The sequence below is a fragment of the Mauremys reevesii genome, linkage group 4 (assembly GCF_016161935.1).
Source record: "Mauremys reevesii isolate NIE-2019 linkage group 4, ASM1616193v1, whole genome shotgun sequence".
NCBI classification, from domain to species: Eukaryota; Metazoa; Chordata; order Testudines; family Geoemydidae; genus Mauremys; species Mauremys reevesii.
The window spans coordinates 105,155,396-105,175,521 of record NC_052626.1 but is presented as its reverse complement, the minus strand read 5'-3'; the positions used below and the strand labels follow the sequence as shown (position 1 = coordinate 105,175,521).

The window sequence follows — 20,126 nt, the reverse complement described above, 5'->3', positions numbered from 1 at the left end:
CATTGCAGGCCAAGCCTGGCAGCGCTGGACCCTTAGGATGTGGACTGGACAGCACGTATCCAGCCCGAGCATGGCAGAGTCCTTAGCCACCTTCTACCCAGAGGGCTTGGCCTGGCACGGGAGGCCCAGCCTGCAGGGCAGGGTTCGCCTGGGCCTGGCTCAGCTTGCGTTGGCGGGGCGGGGGGGTAGCCTGGCACGAGTGGGCCGAGCTCAGCCTGCGTGGGCAGAGCCGCGGTAGCCTGGCACGGGCCGGGATCGCTGGCCCGGACCAGCCGGTGGCTCCCGCCCGGGGACATAAGGCGGCGCGCGCGCCTCCCAGGGGTGGGGCAGGGGGTTTGGTTCCTGGCGGCCGCCGTCCCGGCCGGGCGCAGCAGGAAGCGCGGGGAGGTGCCGCCGCCGCGATGGAGTTCTCCGAGGAGACGCTGAGGACGCAGCTGGTTAAGGTGCGCGCGCGCGCCGGGCTCCCGCCTCCCCCGGCGGCAGGGCCTGGCCCCCGGCGGCCACGCGCTGCCCCTCGTTGGGCTGGATGGGGGCGCGTGGCTTCCTGCCGCGCCTGTGCGAGGCGAAGGGGTACAGGCCTGTGCCGCTCTGGGAGCCCCCGGGAGGGAGCGGGAATCAGAGGGCGGGGAACTCCGGCTCACCCCCCACCCCCCGAGTGCACGCGCACCGCCGGCTCACCCCCCGCCCGGCCCGTGCATCACCTCCCAGCCCCCCTAGTGCAGTGGCTCTCAAACTTATTTACTGGTGACCCCTTTCACGTAGCAAGTCTCTGAATGCGACCCCCCCTTATAAATTAAAAACACTTTTTAATATATTTAACACCATTGTAAATGCTGGAGGCAAAGCAGTGTTTGGGGTGGAGGTTGACAGCTTGTGACTCCTCCATGTAATAACCTCTTGACCCCCTGTGGGGTCCCAACCCCCAGTTTAATGAGAACCCCTGCCCTAGTGTGCTCACCCCTCCCTAAGTGCACCCTCTGTCCAGCCCCCCACTCAGATGCCCAAGTGTACTATTTTCTCATTTTTTCCAGTATAGCTACTAGGTCATTGAACCAAAGTTGGGCTTCAGTTGTATGATGCTTAGGTGCCAGCGTTGGGGTGTCAGTTCAAATTTCCCATGTGTTGGAGCACAATATCGAAATCCTGGAAGTGTGAACAGTCCCAGATTTGCAAAATTGTTGGGGAGGATAAAGAATCTGGAGGGCAGCTTATGGAGAGGGAATGGTCCAAAGGAAATATCTGAGGTCTGGTTTTGCAAAGGTATTAGCCCTCACCAATAACTATATTCATACCACGTTTCAAACTTTAGCAGTTCCTGCTGTAAGTCTACCTTAAAATTTATTTTTTTAAAGAAATGTTTGGGGTTTTTCCTCTACCCTCACCCAACTCAACCACTATATGGATTTTGCTTGACCTCTCCAAAATAATTGACTTATGGACAGAGACTAAGCGCATGACATTTCAATCCAAAAGGTGAATTTATCAGACACTTTAATATGTTTGTGAAAAATGGTTATGAAAACCCTTTAAAATGTGAAATCCATTATAGAGTTTGCTGTTAGCAAACAATGTAATTATTTGGCTTCAACTTTTTCAAATATATTTTACAAATATATAATTGCAGATGTTGGTATGCATGCCATGGAGCAATCTGTTTGAGAATTAATTTAATGGTAAAACTGTTTGTTATAGATAATTATTAGCTGCCTCCTCCTGCCTTCTCTTCTCTTATTCTTACCCACCTATCCTGTGCAACCATTGAGATAGTCCTTTCAAGTTGAAACATCCTTTTACTTGTGTACAGTATAAATTCCGGGACCTGACCATAGAAGAACTGAAGAATGTTGTTAAGATCTACCCAAACTTCAGATTCTCCATGGATACATACAGTAAGAATCTGATCTAGTTACTTTGATTGTTTTTCGACAGTTGATGATTATGTGGAACTCTGACTTTTCCTAGGTTCTCTATCTACACTGAAATTTATCTAAATTACTGTCATTTTCAGTTTGTCTTCCTAACTTGATATCATGTGATTTTTTTTTCAGTAGTTCATTTCCTACAGTAGTTGTTGTAAGTTACCTTCACCAAACTAATCAGTATTTTTTTAAATGAATAAATTATAACACATCAGTGATTATACAAATTGATAATTTAATGGATTCCATGTTACTGTTCCAGTTCACTTAAGCAAATTTAAACATAGTTTGATGGATTTACATTGTTAAAAGTAAAAACAAAGAGGAGTCCTTGTGGCACCTTAGAGACTAACAAATTTATTTTGGCATAAGCTTTCATGGGCTAAAACTCACTTCATCAGATGCATGGAGTGGAAAATATAGTAGCAGCTATATATACACGCAGTACATGAAAAGATGGGAGTTGCCTTCCTGAATCTCCCCCAGCTAGAAGAAAAGTCCTATTGACACTAGCCTTACAGAGAAGGAAGAAGAGCAGAGGCCCCTTTTGGGAGGGATATGCAAGCTGATAAAGCACTGTAACTTGAGACCACAATGGAGAAGGTCAACAAGATGCACATAAAGTTTCCTTAGGGTACGTCCATACTACCCACCCGGATCGGCGGGTAGCAATCAACTTCTCGGAGTTTGATATATCGCCTCTCATCTAGACGCGATATATCAAACTCCGAACGCGCTCCCGTCGACTCCGGAACTCCACCACCGCGAATGGAAGCTATTCGCGTAGCTGAAGTTGCGTACCTTAGTTCGACACCCGCCCCCCCCCAGTGTAGACCAGGCCTTAGTTGTGCAACTGTCATTACTCTTCCAATAAAGAGTGATACCAAAGGAATAAACAAATAAAGTAACATTCTGTTTTAAAAAAAAAAAAAGGGAGGGGGGATGGTCACCTGTGTGAGTTTAATTACTATGTGTACGATCTAAGTCTGGGGTGGGCAAACTACAGCCCGGGGGGCCACATCCGGCCCTTTAGACATTTTAATCCAGCCCTCAAGCTGCCATCAGGGAGCAGGATCTGTGGCTTGCCCCGCTCCCCGCGTTCTGTGGCTCTGCACGGCTCCCGGAAGCAGCGGCATGTCCCCCCTCTGGCTTTTATGCGTGGGGGCAGCCAGGGGGCTCTCTATGCTGTACCGTCCCCAGTTGCCGGCTCTGCAGCTCTCATTGGCCAGGAACTGCAGCCAATGGGAGCTGCAGGGGTGGCGCCTGCAGACAGAGCAGCATGCAGAGCCGCCTAGCTGCGCCTCCCCAGAGGAGCCAGAGGAGGGGGACATGCTGCTGCTTCCAGGCACTGCTTGACGTAAGCGTCACCTGGAGCCTGCACCCCTGACTCCCTCCTGTACCCCAACCCCCTTTCCTAGCCCTGATCCCCCTTCTGCCCTCTAAGCCCCTTGGTCCCAACGCAGAGCACCCTCCTGCACCCTCAACCCCAGCTGGAGTCCTCACTGCCCCCTGCACTCCAACCCCTTGCCCCAGTCTGGAGCCCCCTCCCACACCCTGAACTCCTAATTTCTGGCTCCACCTCAGAGCCCTCATCCCCTCTCACACCTCAACCCCCAATTTTGTGAGCATTCATGGCCCACCATACAATTTCCATACCCAGATGTGGCCCTTGGTCCAAAAAGTTTGCCCACCCCTGATCTAAGTACAAGGAAATAATCTTTGCAGTCACATTTCACTGGTACATGTCCATTTTCAGCATACATCTTAGAGTTGGAATCAGTAGTTATTTAAATGTGGAATGAAACTGTACGGGTAATACTTAGAATTTTTTATTTTTAAAAACAAAAATCCTCTAACCACTTAAAAAAAAAAAAACTTGTTCTCAATTTCAGCTTTCAAAGACGGATCCCTTAAAGACCTCTTGAATTTTAGTGGCACTATTCCAGTGAAATATCGGGGTAAGGTTAACAACTGATAGATTGTATTTTCTATACCAATGCCAAATACAATGGTAAGACATTGTGTACATTTAACAGTATATCTTCCTGATTAGTCATGTAGAGTCTTGAAAAAGGTTTCTAATTTAGTATAGCCAAGAAGGCAGAAATATCATTATTTCCTTTGCAAAGATGGGTGACCTGGAGAGTCTCCATGTGCCACGCAAGAGTTGGATTAAGATCTCTCTCTGGATAACTTGGACTGGGCTTGAAAAATCCACTTGTTGGTCATCAGTGTCTGGGGTCAAAGCTATAACTGTTTTGTTTTGTTTTGTTTTTTTTAAGATAATTTCCATATGTGAACATAGTGTAAAATGATCCAGTGCTGTCTTCCTAAATATGCAGATAGACAACTCCAGTGCCTCTGCTGCTGTTCATAGCTGGTCAAGCTGCAGCAGTTGCTATTCACCAGAGCAGGGATAGTCAGTAGGCAGCCTGTGGGCCAAATCTGGACTGCCAGACTCTTTTGAACAGACCCTGAAATCTTTTTATTTACTTATCATCCTTTTTTTTTTAAAAAATTTCTCTGGAGTCTGGGCTATACTTTGACCAAGAAATTTGGACCTTGACAAAAAATAGACTATCCCTGGTCCAGAGTCTTGGGGGAAGGAAGAAGCTAAGAGGAACAGCAGTGGCTGGCACTAGAGCCCTTGTCTGGGGTGGTGGGAACAACTTGAACAAAGGCTGAGGAAAGGATAGAGTAGCGGAGATCTCTCCTGACTCTTGCAGTAGGCAGGAGGCCATGAGGTGAGAGGGGAGAAAATGGAAAGTAAGAGTGCTCCTCTCCTTACCATCAGCCAAAGGATTGGAGTGTGAGCTCACTTCTAAAAATATTTTAAGTAAAGTTGATTGACAGGTAAATTCTGTACACCAATGTTTTATTCATTTAAATTTCTGGGGTTAAATTGCTCAGATTGGCTTTAGTAGTGGGGATGGCAACGTGGCCACTTTCAAACAGGATTACATTAATGTGACCCAGAAACCTTTTAGTGTGTGCCTGTAGTGTCTACACAGAGGAGTTTACAACCTTTGTAGTCCAAACTGCAGGGCAGTGTGGATGCCCTAAAAGATGACATACTCCCAGTTTCATACCTTAGCTTGCCACACACTAACCATGTAGACAAGCCCTCAATTTACCTAAATCTACAGTAGCCACTTCTATTCCAAAATAAGAGTGCCCTTGCATAGACTTGCCCTGAAATAACTAACTACATATTAGAAAAGTGATTTAGTTAACTAGGTACAAGACTGTGTAGATAAGCCCTTAGTCCTCAGGCTGGTGGGTGTTAGGTAAAGTCTTCATGTCCTGTGCTTGGATATGCAATGTCCCCAGATAATTAGGACTCTTCCTTGAACTTGCTGTCTTTGAAGTCTAAACATAAAGCACTTAATAGAGTCTCCTCCTCATTAGCTCTTTGTTTCCAAGCTTATATACACCCTAGAAAAATAAATAGATTGCTCTAAGAAGTTCCTTTGATCTAACAGACTTATTTGGTGGCAGAGCTTTGTAAAAGAAATGTTTTATATTTGACAGGATTTCAATCAATGATACTTAATATAGCAAGTTTGGTAGGAATAGTATAAATCAATAGCATAAATAATCAAAGCAAATAAAATGCTATATTTTAAGGAAAACTGAACACACAATCATGTTTTCAGCATACCTTCGAAATGCGAAGGTCATAATGCTTTTTGTTTTGTGTCTAACAGGTAATTCCTATAACATACCAATTTGTTTGTGGATTTTGGATTCTCATCCTTTTGCTCCTCCCATTTGCTTGCTGAAACCAACTATAAACATGGAAATCTCTGTGGGAAAACATGTAGATGCACATGGCAGGATATACTTGCCCTATCTACAAAACTGGAGCCATGTAAGGAAAAACAAATTGCAGGAAGAATACATTATATTACATACAAATTAACGCTCATTTTTTTCTCTTCGCCTACATTTGTTAATCTTAAATGTACAGTCAGTGACTACACAGACAGAAGCAGAAGGTTGTTTCCCTTTAAGTAGTAGCCTTCAGCCTGTCAGATATTATTATAAGGAAATAATTTTAAACTGAGGGGGGGAAAAAGGGGATTAAAGTTGTTTCTGATAGAAAGAAGGATAAACCAGTTAAAGAAAATGTGTCAAACATCTGTTAGTGCTGTGAACAATGTCCAGTAATTGTGTAAGCTGAGGTTATATTTAGCAAGGCAGTTATATCAGTTACTGTAATTTTACTGAAAAATAGCTTTGTCTCAGGTATGGACATTATTGCAAAATGGAGATTGTTTGTTTGTTTTTCTGGGAGTGACTAGTATAGAAAGTCCAAAAGCAACTTTAGTTGCCAAGTGGATGTCTTTTATGAAACGTAGTACATAGGTTACTTTAAACATGTGGTTGTCAAGCCACAAAAAATAATTTAATGAAATCGTTTTTGTTTTGTTTTTTTCAGCTAACTTTTTAAGATAAGTAAAACAAAGCTATTGAGTTTTGGAGGGGGAAGAGTAGGGGTGATGGGTGTCATTTTCCTACTTAATGAGATGGGAATCTGTACCTGGTAATTACTGATTCATGCCCAGTCCTTATTTAGCTAAAAGGTCCATTGACCTCAATGAAAGCTTTGTCCAAATAAAGAATGCAGGATCAGGCTGTGATGCACCTAGCCTGAATCTTCTCTAATGAGTTTTGCTTTTTTTCTTGCTGTGAAGTAGGCTATGTTTTTGCTACAGGCTTCTGCTGGTATGGGTGCGAATATCTGTGATTTGTGACCGACAGAGCTGTGCCAGCAGAAGCCCCTAGTGTAGGCACAATTATACTGACAAAACTCTTTTAATGGTATAGCTTGTTTTGCTTGTGGGGGTTAGTTTTACTATTCTGGTACAAAGGCTTTGCTGGTTTACTGCATCCACGCTGGGAGTGCTTTGCCAGTAAGGTTATTCCTATACCGATAAAGTGCTCCGTGTAGATATAGCCTTAACCTGTATTTAGTAATAGATGCTACTGTATCAGAGGCTTTCATATGTCCAGTAATGCTTCAAACAACCAATTGAGTTGGTGTTTGGTATCTTTAATTCAGTCTCTCTATTCTCCACTTTTCTAATCCATACTCCCATAGTTACCTTATTAATACAAATATAAATGTGTATTAAAAATAAAATAGAAATATACTCACTGGCAGTGCTACCTTTCCTCTATCTTAAAAGTTGGTTTGAAAGGTTGATATTTATAGTTGGGCTAAATGTATACAGTGATTCTTAATGCCTGCTAATAAATTACTGCAGTTTATGGGCATGCTGTTTTATCATGATTACTAGTAAAGATTGTAAGTCTTCTCCTATACGTATGTATTCCAGCCAAAGTCAATTATCATTGGATTAATCAAAGAAATGATTGAAAAGTTTGAGGAAGAGCTACCTCTGTATTCAGTATCATCTTCTGATGAAGCCAAGCAGTTAGAACTGCTATCCTATATTGCAAAGATAACTACAGGTATGTAATTTTTCAGCAGATCTGAATCAATATCAGTTTTATCTATGCTTTTAGCTATTTTTATTTTATCTTTTCAAGGTGGACAATAAATATTACTTAAAACTTGTAGAGGTTACATTTTCCTAAAACTCATTATTTTTCCTTTACCTTTCTGAGGGCATAGCTAATTTACATGTTCTCTTCCGGATAATGAAATTTAAAACAGTCTTTCAATCTTTTAAAAACACTTTCTGCAGTAGTATACATTTGGTGCATGTAGTAGCATCAAAGGGATTATTATTATTATTATTTGTATTGTGGTAATGCCTACAGTTGCCAACCAAGATTGTACTAGAGGGCTTACCTATATGGAACTCACTAAATATTGCTTAGTGAGCTTTAATGTTTTTAGTACTGTTTCAAATAGCACTAACATAGCACTAGGGAAGCCTAGTGCACACCACCAGGGGTTTACATGGACCAATTAATGTGCAACACTTTATTGTGCTTTAGAAATAACCCCCCACTGTAATCCACATTACTGCTCCATGTATTCAAGGCCAGACACTGTACAAACCAGTTCAGAAATAGTTTTCGTCCCAAGATCTTAGTCTAAACAAACAAGATGGACAAAGAGCATCAGGGGAAATGGAAGGTGTACAGAAATTAAATGAGTTGTCCAAGGTCACACTGCATTTCAGTGGCAGAGCTGAGTACAGAGCTGGGGGAGGATGGTTAGTAGAGAAGGCATCTCTTTGAATTTTTTTCCTTGCTGATGAAAAACTTAATTTAAATGTAAACCGTAAGAATATAATTCTGTGGAAAAAATGTCTTACTCAATGGAAACCTTGAAAAATTAGTTTCCATAGCCTGATCAGTGTACTGGAGAAAACAAAGTAATTTGGTTGATCAGACCCAGGCATTATCTTTCACATACAGTACATGCGCTTACACTGTCTTATAAAACCAGCAACTGTGATTGTTTTTTTAATTTTAGGTGAAACTGACATTAATTCAAAGACTATGGTGGGTGGACAGAAAAAAGATGGAGGCTTTAACAAAGTTACTGTGATTGGAGCAGGAGATCTTGGCATTGCTTGTGTACTAGCAATTGCAGCAAAGGTACTTCCTCATTTTTAATAGAATAGCTATTAATATTGTCTAGTAGTGCTATTCCTATAATGATCTCCAACCTAGTTCTTAGTGTTTAAAATCCAGAACAATGACTTCATTTTAAGTACTTTTAATGATTTGTGATGTTGCTTCTCTAGTTTACCTTTTTCCTATTTAAAGATATTAAATTAAAAAGATAACTTTTACACATTTCAAATTTAATCATCCTTTATGGGGTCCGACAGTCAGCTGTTAGTTATAAAACATCTTAATGTTGAGCACAGATTCTTCAAAGCACATAAATTTGTAGTTAAGGGATATTGTCAAGGTTGTGCCCTAGATATTGTTGAGTTCTCACAATATAGGGCATTTCTATATATGCTCAGTATTTGAGCACAATAGTCAGAGTTTTGGCCTTCACTTTGAATGTCTGAGTGCAGCCCTCCTAAAGTGGGTTTTGTGTATGTGGTTTAATATACTATTTGGCAATGGAACTACTAACACAGATGTCCAATTTTCCATTTAACATTACACAATCATTGGTGATTTGGGTGTGGGCTGTTTGGGGTTTTTTTTGCAACACAATTAACATCCTTTTTAAAGTGAGATCCAATCTAAGAAGCATATTTTTATCAGAATAAACTGCATTTTATTTTGTTGTAGAGCTGAAATATATTTATTTGTACAGGATGCTGCAGACCAGGTAGTTCTCTTGGACCTCTCAGAAGGTGCAGCAAAAGGAGGAACAATGGACCTGGATATCTTTTCTCTGCCAAATGTAGAGATCAGCAAAGGTACTAATTTTTTTTATATTGTAGTGGAACATATTACTGTATGTTCTGTATTTTTATTTTGCTGTATACTTAAATATTTATTAATTTATGGGAACTAGATCACCCTAGGGAGTGATAGAAACTTTAACCTCTCAGTCATTAATTTAAATTCATTTTGGGTCTTTAAACACCCATTATCTTCTGATAGTTTCTCACTTCCTGAAGTGGTGGCTGCAGATTAAGACTGTGATATACTGGTGGCATGATCCGGGGAAGCTGGTACTGCTCCTATCCAATACTCTAATCTGTTCTGTTTTTAGAGGCTTAGATCTCTTGTGCTATCAATCAGGCACATTCTAGCTGCATTCAGTTCATTTACTAGATATATTTTGTAAGATACTTTTTTTTTTTAGTGGCTGTCCATGTTCCACCTCATGCCAAGCCACCAGAACAGACTCTTTGATACAGTGTCGGCATCCTTGACTCTGAGCTGGAAGGACAAAAAGAACAGAGCCCCTGTGTGAAAGAAAGAAATGAGGATAGAGATCTTCACCAAGAATCCAGGATTATCAGGATGCAGTGCTCTGATACTATAGCAATGGCCCCAGTATAAATACCTAGCTAGATGGGGGTTGGAAAAAGGAGAGAACTTCTTTTTTAGAGATCCAAATAAATAATGGCAGGAGAAGGATGTTAGTTTTTACTTCTTAGTTTCTTAGCAAGCTAATGTAATATATGGTAGCAATGTCCAGTTGTTAGAGTAGGAGCCTGGGAGTCCAGATTCCTGGTTGTCTTCCAAGCTGTGCAGCAAGCTCTGTATGATCGTGGGCAAATTGCAGCCTGTTTCTCTGGTTTCCATCTGTAAATGGGGATAACGTCAACCTCACATGGGTTCTATGAAGCATAACTATTTGTAAGATACTTTGAGATCCTTGTATTAAAGGTACTGTAGAAGGATGCAAAGTACCCTTATGTAATAGGCAAAGCAGTCCCAAAACAAAGCTCTGTATCCACTTTCAACACAGTAGATCGGGGATTATGATACATAAAAATATTTCTAGTTCAATTCTACTGTAGGAAAAAAGCTGTTAACTTAAAAATTCTTGTGGAAAGGCAAACAAAGTAGTTGTGTGTTGAATTGAACCTACATATACTGGTTTTAGTATGGGTCATTTAAAACATTTTTGTGCCAAGTCTATCTTGACATATCTATAATTTGATAAAATGAGACTTTAAAAAAACCCTCAAAATAATTTTTTATGTTTATCAGATTTTTCTGCTTCTGCTGATTCAAAAGTAGTAGTGCTCACCGTTAATTCTCTGGGTAATGCTCAGTCGTATCTTGGTGTCATACAGAGCAACGTGGATCTATTCAGAGGAATTGTCCCAGCAGTAGCACATTATAGTCAAAATAGTGTGCTGCTTGTTGCATCTCATCCAGGTTTGTTGGTATTTTACATGTATCTGTTTTTTGTTCTGATTTATTTAAAGACTATCCTATTGCCTGACGTACTCTACTGAGCAGGGAGTCAGCACTCCTAAATTCTAATCCCAGTTCTGAGATGGACTCTCTCTTCAGACTTGGGCAAACCACTATATCCATGTGTTTCTTTATATGGAAAGGCTGTTGGTAAGATGTTGTCTTAGTCATAGTTTAGATAAGGGGGGGGGGAAATGATAGTATTTTTTATATCAGAAGTCTTCTTGCATATATTTTTGGTTTTGTCTATTGTTTAAACCTCATTTTATCTAGAGTCTTATGATATGCCCATCCACTGTAGTCAGAGCACCTTGCAAATGTGTTAATAACAAGATCTCTCTCTCTCTCTCTCTCTCTCTGCTGTAAGGATATATATACACACAATATGATCAGAACTTCTGGTTGATAGCCCCTTATGTTACCAGTAAATACTTAGCTCATTGTTTCTTTGGAAACACATTCATAATGTTAAAACTATCATAATTCCACGATCTTGTGTTAGAACATTAAGTAAGTAGGGAAGGAAGAAGTAGACATGAACCTACCCATCCGCACACACTTAAACATGTTACTATAACTTGTTAGAGCAATTGGAAAGATTACCTTTTGCTCTATTCAAAACAGGGAAGGAGGGGAGACATTTGCCAAGTGGAAAGAGAATTAAACTTTAAGGCGGGAGCTTGGTTTTTTGGGGTGGTGGTGGTGAGAGAAATTATTTAAATTTCGGATGTTTTCTTAATATTTTACTCGAGCTATGACATGATTATTCTCAAAGCCTGACTCATTGTTTTAGAAATGAGTAAGCTGCTGCTATTGTCCTATATGCTTATACTTTGAGTTATAAAATGTTCTGGCTCTTGTTTCTTGAGTGTGAATTATAGTTTGCTGTTGTGTTGAATTTTGGGAGTAATTCTGTATTTTTTCAACATACTTTTGTCCCATGTTTAGTGGAAATAATGACATATGTCTCATGGAAGCTGAGTGCATTTCCTAAAAGCAGAGTTATCGGAATTGGTTGTAATCTAGACACTGAGAGATTCCAATATATTATCACAAACTTGTTGAAAGCACAGACCATAGGAAAAGAGGCTTGGATTATCGGCGAACGAGGGGAAGACAAAGGTAAACAGATATATGATTTTGACTTAGAGTTTGAACTGTTCTAGAAAGGGAGGAAAAGACGCATCCTATGGAGAGTGTTAGTGTTTACAAGGTGTCCCCCAAGATTCTAGAGCGGGATGGGAGCAAACAAATATGTTCCCTGTGTGTCCCCAAATGGGGAGAAATGTACGGAAGTACAGCTTTGATTGTTTATTGGTATAACACTAAATTACATTCAAGATATTGAAGAGGGTGATCTCTTTTTCAGGGAAGGGAATGCATGGGAGTAAAAGTATGTGGAGGGCTGTCAATACTTCAGAGAATACCATGTTTTCAGAGGTGCTGACCCCCGACTCATATGGACGTTCACAGTAGCTGTGGTTGCTCAGCACTTTTGCAAACTGGCTGTAATTGGCTTCCCAAAGTGCACAGCAGATACAAGAATGGAACCCAGGAGTTTTGAGTCTAGAGGAGGAAGATAGAATTGAGCTGAATGCTCTTTTCAGAACTAGATACAGTGAGATTTACCTTATCCCTACATTTAAAAAAAGTGACATATGAAGGATAAAGTAATTAAAAAACCAAACAAACTAGGCTCTTTATCACATCTGCTTAAATTGCTACTCTACATAGAAACATCAAACTTTAATTCACGATTGTGTGGCATCTGCTCCTACACAACACAGCTACTGCTACCTTTCTGTTAAGTGTCAGGTTTTTGTTCTCTTAAATTGAAAACCCTGCAGAGGTGGTCTTTTCTTCAGGAGGGTTACCTCCCTTTCCCCTTCCAAAAGTTGTCCTCAGAAGAATGAAATCATTTTTTTTTAAAAAGCAGTTTGTTTTTGAAAAAACAAAACCAAAAAACTAATATGGGCATATCATAAATGTAAACTGTGAAGCATTATGAAGAATGGAAATTGCAGCTAAACTTTGGGGTGAACTAGGCTGCCTGGATGTTAAAGATATTGATAGGCCATGGTGTTTCATGGAGGGGAGATAGTACATTTTTTTCCTGTCTTTAGAGTAACTTTTAATGAGAAGTCTGTTTAAAAATGTCAGTAACGCATTTTTAGTATACCTTTTGACTCATGGAACAACTTTCACTACCAGTGTTTTCATTGTATGGCTCATTTAAGTCATGACTTCCAGTTGAAATACAAAAGACTGATTTATAAGGAAGCAATAATAGATTTAATTTGTACAGTAGGTTTGTCAGTCTTCATGAATCTGGTCTCTGTCACACTTCAAACTATCCTTGATAGCTTATTGTAGCAGGTGGTTTTTCAACTGACTTGTCATTCCCAGCTTTCCTTCTATATGTTAGGCTAAACAATAATATATTTGTCTTTGAGTTAAAAAGAACTGAAAACATTATACCACATCAGATGCATTACACATTGAGGCACATTGGCTCCCTCTGTTCTCTGCCAATCCTGATCTGCAGGACACATCTAAAAGTGAGAGCGTAGCTTGTTCTCCATGGTCCATTCGTTCTTGAGGGTCTCTCCTGAAAGTGAATATAGTAGTTTCTGTGATCATTTTTTTTGTAGTTTGGATAACTGTCTGCTAAGAACCTAATATTCAGATCTTGCGTTTAGAATTGCCTTTCATCATGCGTGCCAAATTAAATGCACTCTTCCACTGTTACTTTACAGCAAAGTCTGAGGGAAAATATTTATACGCACATTCTGCAATAATTGGACTGAACATAAAGGTGTTACCCCAAAATTTATTTTTCTTTCGACAATATTCCTATTTGAAATTATGATAGTGGGGACTGGTTGATTTTAAGGGAATTGGTAATATAGTACGGACCTTTCACCTCTAAGTTACTTCAGATCCAACTTAGCTGTCAGATGGTAGTTTTCTGTCAACTCATCTGGCAGCATATGTAAAATGAATGGGTGGATTCAGTCCTGTTCTTGGTAGATAAGTTTCCATACCAAATGTGATCTTTTTTTGTGACACTCACCGTTCCCCTTGTGTGCGGTTTAAACAGAGATTAAATGGAAATGGAGACTGAACTAGCCTCTTGCCCTTAAAGTTAGTCCCTTTTAGAGGGTTTAGATCTGCTATCAGGACAGCGTGAGCAAGCTTGCATAGCTATTTCCTGTGCCGTATAAGGCTGTCATCCCAATAATAATCATCAGCCTTGTGCATACGCATACCCACCCACACTGGTAGCAGCATCATGCATTAAGGGGGCGTGGAAAGATGAAATCCAAAAGTTGAAGTTGTAGGTAAGGTTGTAAAAGCATATTAAAATTTAAGAAAGGAGATGGGAGTGAAGCTGTTTTTTTTTTAAAAAAAAAAAAAGAAATGCTGAGAAATTTTAAGATAAAACTTTTCTTTCTTTTGCACCAACACTTATGAGACAATCTTTTACCATGTGTGTCTAACTTTGACAACAGGAGCCACATTCCACCATTCTACACAGTGTACTTACTAATGCATAACAACAAATTCTGTTAAATCTTTATGTGGAGCATTTTTTTTTTTTTTTTGAACAATTTCTCTAGGCCAGTTCTGCCATGGAATTTAGAACCTCAAAAAGACACCAAACTGAGCTCAGGGCCTGTAGCAGTATGCACTTCAGAAAATCAATTAAAAATTTTATCATTCCAATATATTATAACATTGACGAAAGTTTTTTAATTTTATTTAGTGCCTGCATGGAGTGGTGCTAACTTAGTAACATGTCATCAAACTGAAGGAGTAGTGAATGATAACTCTCAGGAACAGTTGGCGAACAGGTAACACTGTTACAACAGTAAACTTAAATTCACACCAACCTGTTACCAGAATAGTAGAGGTATTTTTCCCCAATCCGCAGAGTTCAGAATCTCTCTGAATAATATGACTTTTCTTTATTACTATGAGCAAGTCTGCTTTGAATCTTTCAGGTCATCAGTATACCTAGAGCAGTGTTTCCCAAACTTGGGACACCACTTGTGTAAGAAAAGCCCCTGGCGGAGGCCGGGCCAGTTTGTTTACCTGCCCCGTCCTCAGGTCCCACTGATCGCGGCTCCCACTGGCCACGGTTTGCTGCTCTAGGCCAATGGGAGCTGCTGGAAGCGGCGTGGGCCGAGGGACGTACTGGCTGCCGCTTCCCACCATCCCCATTGGCCTGGAGCAGCGACCGCGGCCAGTGGGAGCCGCGATTGGACAGGGCAGGTAAACAAATCGGCCCGGCCCCCGCCAGGGGCTTTCCCTACACAAGCGGCGTGGTTTGGGAAACACTGACCTAGGGTATATAGGGAAAAACTATTTCTTAGTTCTGAATTTTGTTTTCCAGTGCCTAAATATAGTTAAGTGGTAATGTTAATAGAATACGTGTGTGCTCCTCAAAACTGTTTACAACACTAACACTAAAATGCCTTGCATCAGCATTTATTTGATGCAGTAGGCTAAGATGTTCATAATCCTAATACATGACACTTATTTAGTACCTTCCCACTGAGGTTTTCAAAGCACTCCTTAATCAAGAACACACTCTAGTGATCAGGGTATATATTTAACATTGCTTTTCATAGACATTAGGAAAATGTCTGCCATGATAACTTTTATTAAGTTAGCAAAATTTTACCATTTGCATGGAGGAATTAAAAAATGGTGATCTTTGTAGAATTGGGAAATAAAGAATTGCTTTAGAAAGCAAGTTCTAGAGAAGTAGACAGCAGTGTTCATATGCTATGTAATACTTTTTGTATGTTTATGGAATACTGTGTGTTGAACAAAACATGGGTAACTGAAGACATTTCTAAAACCACATTTTTCTCTGTTATGTAGAGCCATGGAAGTTCTTAAGGGAAAAGGTCAAAAGTCCTGGTCTGTTGGGCTGTCAATAGCTGATCTGATTGAAAGTATACTGAAAAATAAAAGAAAGGTTCATTCCATATCAACTCTGGCAAAGGTAAATATAGTATTAATTTCATATATTTTTCTGTTGTGCCTTTAATCCTATTACTTATGTTAATTGTAGCCATATATAGACCTCAGTCCTGAACAGCCATTATTCAGACAAACTATTTTAGTTACTTTCTTCCTACAACAGGCACCTAGCTTTTAGGATCCATCTGAAAATGAGCAAAAGTCAATTACTGCACTCTGTAGTGGACTTTGAAAATATAGGAGTTGAGAGATGCAACATGTGCAGTGCTGGTGTCCAGCTCACCACTGATGAAGGCTATTAACACAGTTAGTTTTGGCAGAATAACAGGTAGACATGTCATGGTTCAAAGTGCTTGATGTTGAATGCAAATCTCCCCAAAGGCCAAACGTCTTCAACTCCATTTACAAGAATCTGATGTAGATTTTCTCACTACTGTATTTGTCAAATCAGGAGGCAAACTTTTCTAGTTTCTCACTTTCTGATCAGGGAAGAGAGGATATGCTTATTTTTGACTAAACAGAATCTCAGACTAGATTTTAATTAAACTTTGTTCTAAAAGGCTTAATTAAAGCAATATGTTGTTTATATTAGAACACAGCCTGGAAACATTTTTCTTTAGTAACAATAACTTTGCTTTACAAGGTCTGTGAACTTCCTGCATTGGTGACTGATCCATTTTGTGCCTGAGATTACAAAGGCTTATTTGTGTTTCATTATGTACACAAACTTAATTTCTTGAGATGAACATAAATTGTACAGACACTAGGCAAGATTTGAACAAAAATCTAATTTTATTTTAAACAAGACTTATAAAATTCCAACTAATTTTAGTTGCAGAATGTTGATGTCCTATTACTAAGATTTAGAAAAAAAAAAGTAGAATATTTAATCTACTATACAGTATTATAAATAACAAACTAAGCTATGCTTGTCAGCTAAACAAAGCATGTCTTGTGATGAATTATCCTTGCTTATTTAAATTTGTTAACGTACATAATTTTGTATTTTATAGTGGGCATGGGGAATGGAGATTAATGAACTTAGAGTTGTTTTTATGTACATTCTTTTTGTCTTCACTATTTCAGGGGTGTTGCAATATAAACAGTGAAGTATTTTTAAGTATGCCATGTATTCTTGGAACCAATGGAGTGACAGAAATTATCAAACCACTGAAGGAGGATAAGGTGGTGGCAAAAAAACTGCAAAGCAGTGCAGCATCAATTCATGACCTTCAACAGCAATTGAAACTTTAAACACAATGGACTCATCCAATATTTGCTCATGAAAATGCTGGGTTTGCTAAGGAAAAATGTTTCCCTGGTAGATATAGGTTTCTGCAAACAGAAGAATTATCATTTCCTTTCACAACTGCGTCACTCCTTCAAAGCATTAGTTAAACTATGAAACAAAGTTTCATTGCAAAATGGAAAGCTTTTTTTTTTTATGCTGTAGCTTTTGTAGTCAAAACGAAGAGGATAATGTACAACTATGTTTTGTCGAAATTTAAGTAACTTTTCCTGCAGTCTTTGTTACTAAGCTATGCACCATGTAGGCCTGATTTTTACATTCACTATGTTTCCGTTGTGCCCTCTGCTGGGACAAATAGGTTATAAAACTGACTTAACAATCTATTTGGAAGTGTCTCTAGTGTAGGGAGAATCCTTGCGTGGTGTAGAGCCACTACAGAAGCAGTATGTCATCTCCCTTGTAACCTTCAGTGTAGGGGGCATGACTAGAACATCATTGCACTCCAGCTATTCAGTGCAGTAAAGCATTGACTAAAATGATCCTCATGCTTAGCAGACACGATAAAGGTAGAGCACTTTATTGTTTTCATGTAATTGAACTTGACACTAGAACACTGCTAGGAAAAATGGAAAATATTTTTTTAATGATACACCTTTGAGCTTGAGCTTTTGGGCATTGTGTATGAATGCTGTTGTATGTTCATTTAATTGTCTGAGCTTTTTTCCCTAGAATTTTTCTCTATTCTAATTGTTTTGTATGTTTTACAGACACTTTAGGTGCTTTTATGCTATATTTTAGAAATAACTTTTTTGTTTTAAACACTAGAGGTATTCCAACAAGTACAGCATTGGTACAGATACTGTGCACAGTAGTAAGGTGTTTGTGTGCGGGGAGGTGGGAATAAAGGACAATCTGACAGCTGAGTAATATAGAAGTAAATAAGGCTTGGGGGCATAATTAATTCATGGAAATATATGATTCAAAGCCCATTGATGTCAGTGGGCTTTAGATCAGGTTCATAAAGAATAAAGTGAGGAAAGGCAACTGAATCTGAGTAGGGAGACACCCCTGGCTGACGAGGGTGAGGGGTATACAGAAAAAGCAGGATACTAGTGTTTAAAATAAACCAAAAAAGAATGCATGTTGATAAAAGTAGTTTTATCGACTTCGTAAATAATCGTTGCTTGTTCATTATGTTACACTCCTAAAAGAAAAGTAGTATATTCATCTTGTGTGTAGACTTTAGTAGTAAATTGAATACTACAGATACCAAATACAGTAAAGGAGAAAATGTGGACCTAACTCTTAAAAGTGCTGGTATGTATTTCTTAAAATACCATTGAAGCTTTATGTTGGTAAAGATACAATGTATGAATGAATTAGATTGATGATACACTTCTTGTGCCTTACACTTATACCTCATAAAGGGTCCAGTCTTGAAGAGGCTTAGTACCCTCCACAACCTTTTGGGCCTGATATGTATCATTTACAAGTCCAGTTTCCATTGTGATCGATGGGAGCAAGATTTAGCTCATTGACCTCAATGGGAGTTGTGATATGCTGAGTGATCTCAGGATTGAGAACAAAAATAGGAAAACAACATTTTCTTTAATGGGATCGCCATTCATATTGCCTGAGAATTTTTTAAATGTTTTAATCAGTGATGTTTTGTACATAGTGATTATTATGATGGAACAATTGAGCTGGTGGTTTAAACATAATTGAGCGCTAGACTCTAGCTGGACTGGTTTTCTTTTTAACTTATTAAAATCATCCTGAATGAGCAATAACTTTTCCTTAAAATGTGCATGTAAACTTGTTCATAAAGAGGGCTACACTTAGCTAGTATAGATCATTTTTGTACCTTAATGTTGTATCTTATTTTGTTAAAAGCTGCAGTCCTCTTATAATTGGCACTTTTGGGGATAAATGGTACTTAGTGCTCATAATAATTCAGAAATCTGATCTAATTTTTAAATATATTAAATACCATTGTTCAGAAGTTTCCAATTTTTATTTAAAAATAAGAGATTGCAGCTTTAAAAATACATTACATGGCACTTTACATTGTCGTAGGAAGGAAATTGTCTATAGTCACTTTTAGACTAATGGCACTAAAAGGCATCTGTTGTATGACACTTATTCTTGTTCTTCAGAAACAGTGGGGAAAAATAGTGTTTTAGATGCACAAAGTACTTGTAAGACATGGCCTCCTATTAAGGGCCTCTAAAATGGGGATTTTAGTTGGCCAGCCATTTCCAGTATACTAAAATAACTCTTAATGTTGATATCTAGGTTCAGATATACTGAATTCATGTAACTCGTACATTGCACTGTTTTCCTACTATTCTGTATGTAAAGTATGGTTCTTATGCATTGAGGGTGTCAAAGTATCGAGTTGTTGTACTTTCATTCAATTCTGTTTTAAATCATGGTTCTCATGCCTTGTGGTTCTCAAGATCTAATGATTCTTGTTATGCCTCTAAATGAATTACTTATGCGAAAGCTGTTCTGAGAAAAATTAATCAAAAATGCGCAGTAGACAATAGGAGGACTTGAATAGTGATCATGTGCTGTCCAAGGTACCACACCAAAGGGTCTCAACTAAGAAAATTATCAGGCACCAAGATAATAGGAGATGCTCATTAACTCTAATACTATGTTATGGTAAGTATGCTCTTGTATTAAAATATTAATCACAAATCAAACAAAATGCCATTTGTAACTATCCTTCTAGTGAATGGGAGAAATGTCTTGTTGCTTACATTACAGCTGTCAGTAATAAGCTTCCTCTGTATGCTGTTATGAAGTGGAAGTAATAAAGGATACAGAACTTGATACCTATGCTGTCTATATATTAGTCTATTCTATCTTATGGACTCATTTCTGTGTGTAAAATTTAGCATGCATAGGTGTTTACAGAAGGGGCTGCTCTCCTGATTGGCTCCTGTGGCTTAAAGTGGAGGTAGTCAAGAGGTGAAGTGTGGGCCAGATCTAGTCCACCAGACACTTCTGAACAGACCCTAAAATCTTTGTATATACTTATCTTTAATTATTATTTTCTTCTCTTCTTGTCCAAGAAATTTGGACCTTGACAAAAAATAGACTGCCCCAGTAAGAACAGGGCCCAAATGATACTCTGC

The 20,126-nt window shown here is 39.2% G+C and overlaps 1 protein-coding gene across 3 annotated transcripts; it reads left to right on the top strand.

Moving 5' to 3' along the window:
- Nucleotides 1–312: 312 nt before the first annotated feature.
- Nucleotides 313–19,821, top strand: UEVLD (UEV and lactate/malate dehyrogenase domains). 3 transcript variants are annotated; one of them, XM_039538686.1, is made up of 13 exons: nt 978–1,260; nt 1,353–1,473; nt 1,805–1,889; nt 3,812–3,877; nt 5,627–5,790; nt 7,262–7,397; nt 8,374–8,498; nt 9,178–9,283; nt 10,533–10,703; nt 11,691–11,864; nt 14,509–14,596; nt 15,633–15,756; nt 16,821–19,821. In XM_039538686.1, exons 3-13 carry the CDS (start codon nt 1,877–1,879, stop codon nt 16,986–16,988), a joined length of 1,335 nt encoding a protein of 444 aa, XP_039394620.1. In that variant the 5' UTR covers nt 978–1,260; nt 1,353–1,473; nt 1,805–1,876; the 3' UTR covers nt 16,989–19,821. The 3 variants fall into 3 exon arrangements, with proteins under 3 accessions (XP_039394621.1, XP_039394622.1, XP_039394620.1); XM_039538687.1 differs by lacking the exons at nt 978–1,260; nt 1,353–1,473 and adding an exon at nt 313–443; XM_039538688.1 differs by lacking the exons at nt 978–1,260; nt 1,353–1,473; nt 10,533–10,703; ... (2 more) ...; nt 15,633–15,756; nt 16,821–19,821 and adding exons at nt 336–443; nt 9,676–10,506.
- Nucleotides 19,822–20,126: the final 305 nt, after the last annotated feature.

Excerpts from the sequence above, each read along its gene's own strand:
- UEVLD (XM_039538687.1), top strand. The coding sequence starts at position 402 with ATGGAGTTCTCCGAGGAGACGCTGAGGACGCAGCTGGTTAAG. Across the intron at positions 3,878-5,626 it reads TATTCCAGTGAAATATCGGG|GTAATTCCTATAACATACCA; the intron begins GTAAGGTTAACA and ends TGTGTCTAACAG. Across the intron at positions 7,398-8,373 it reads TATTGCAAAGATAACTACAG|GTGAAACTGACATTAATTCA; the intron begins GTATGTAATTTT and ends TTTTAATTTTAG.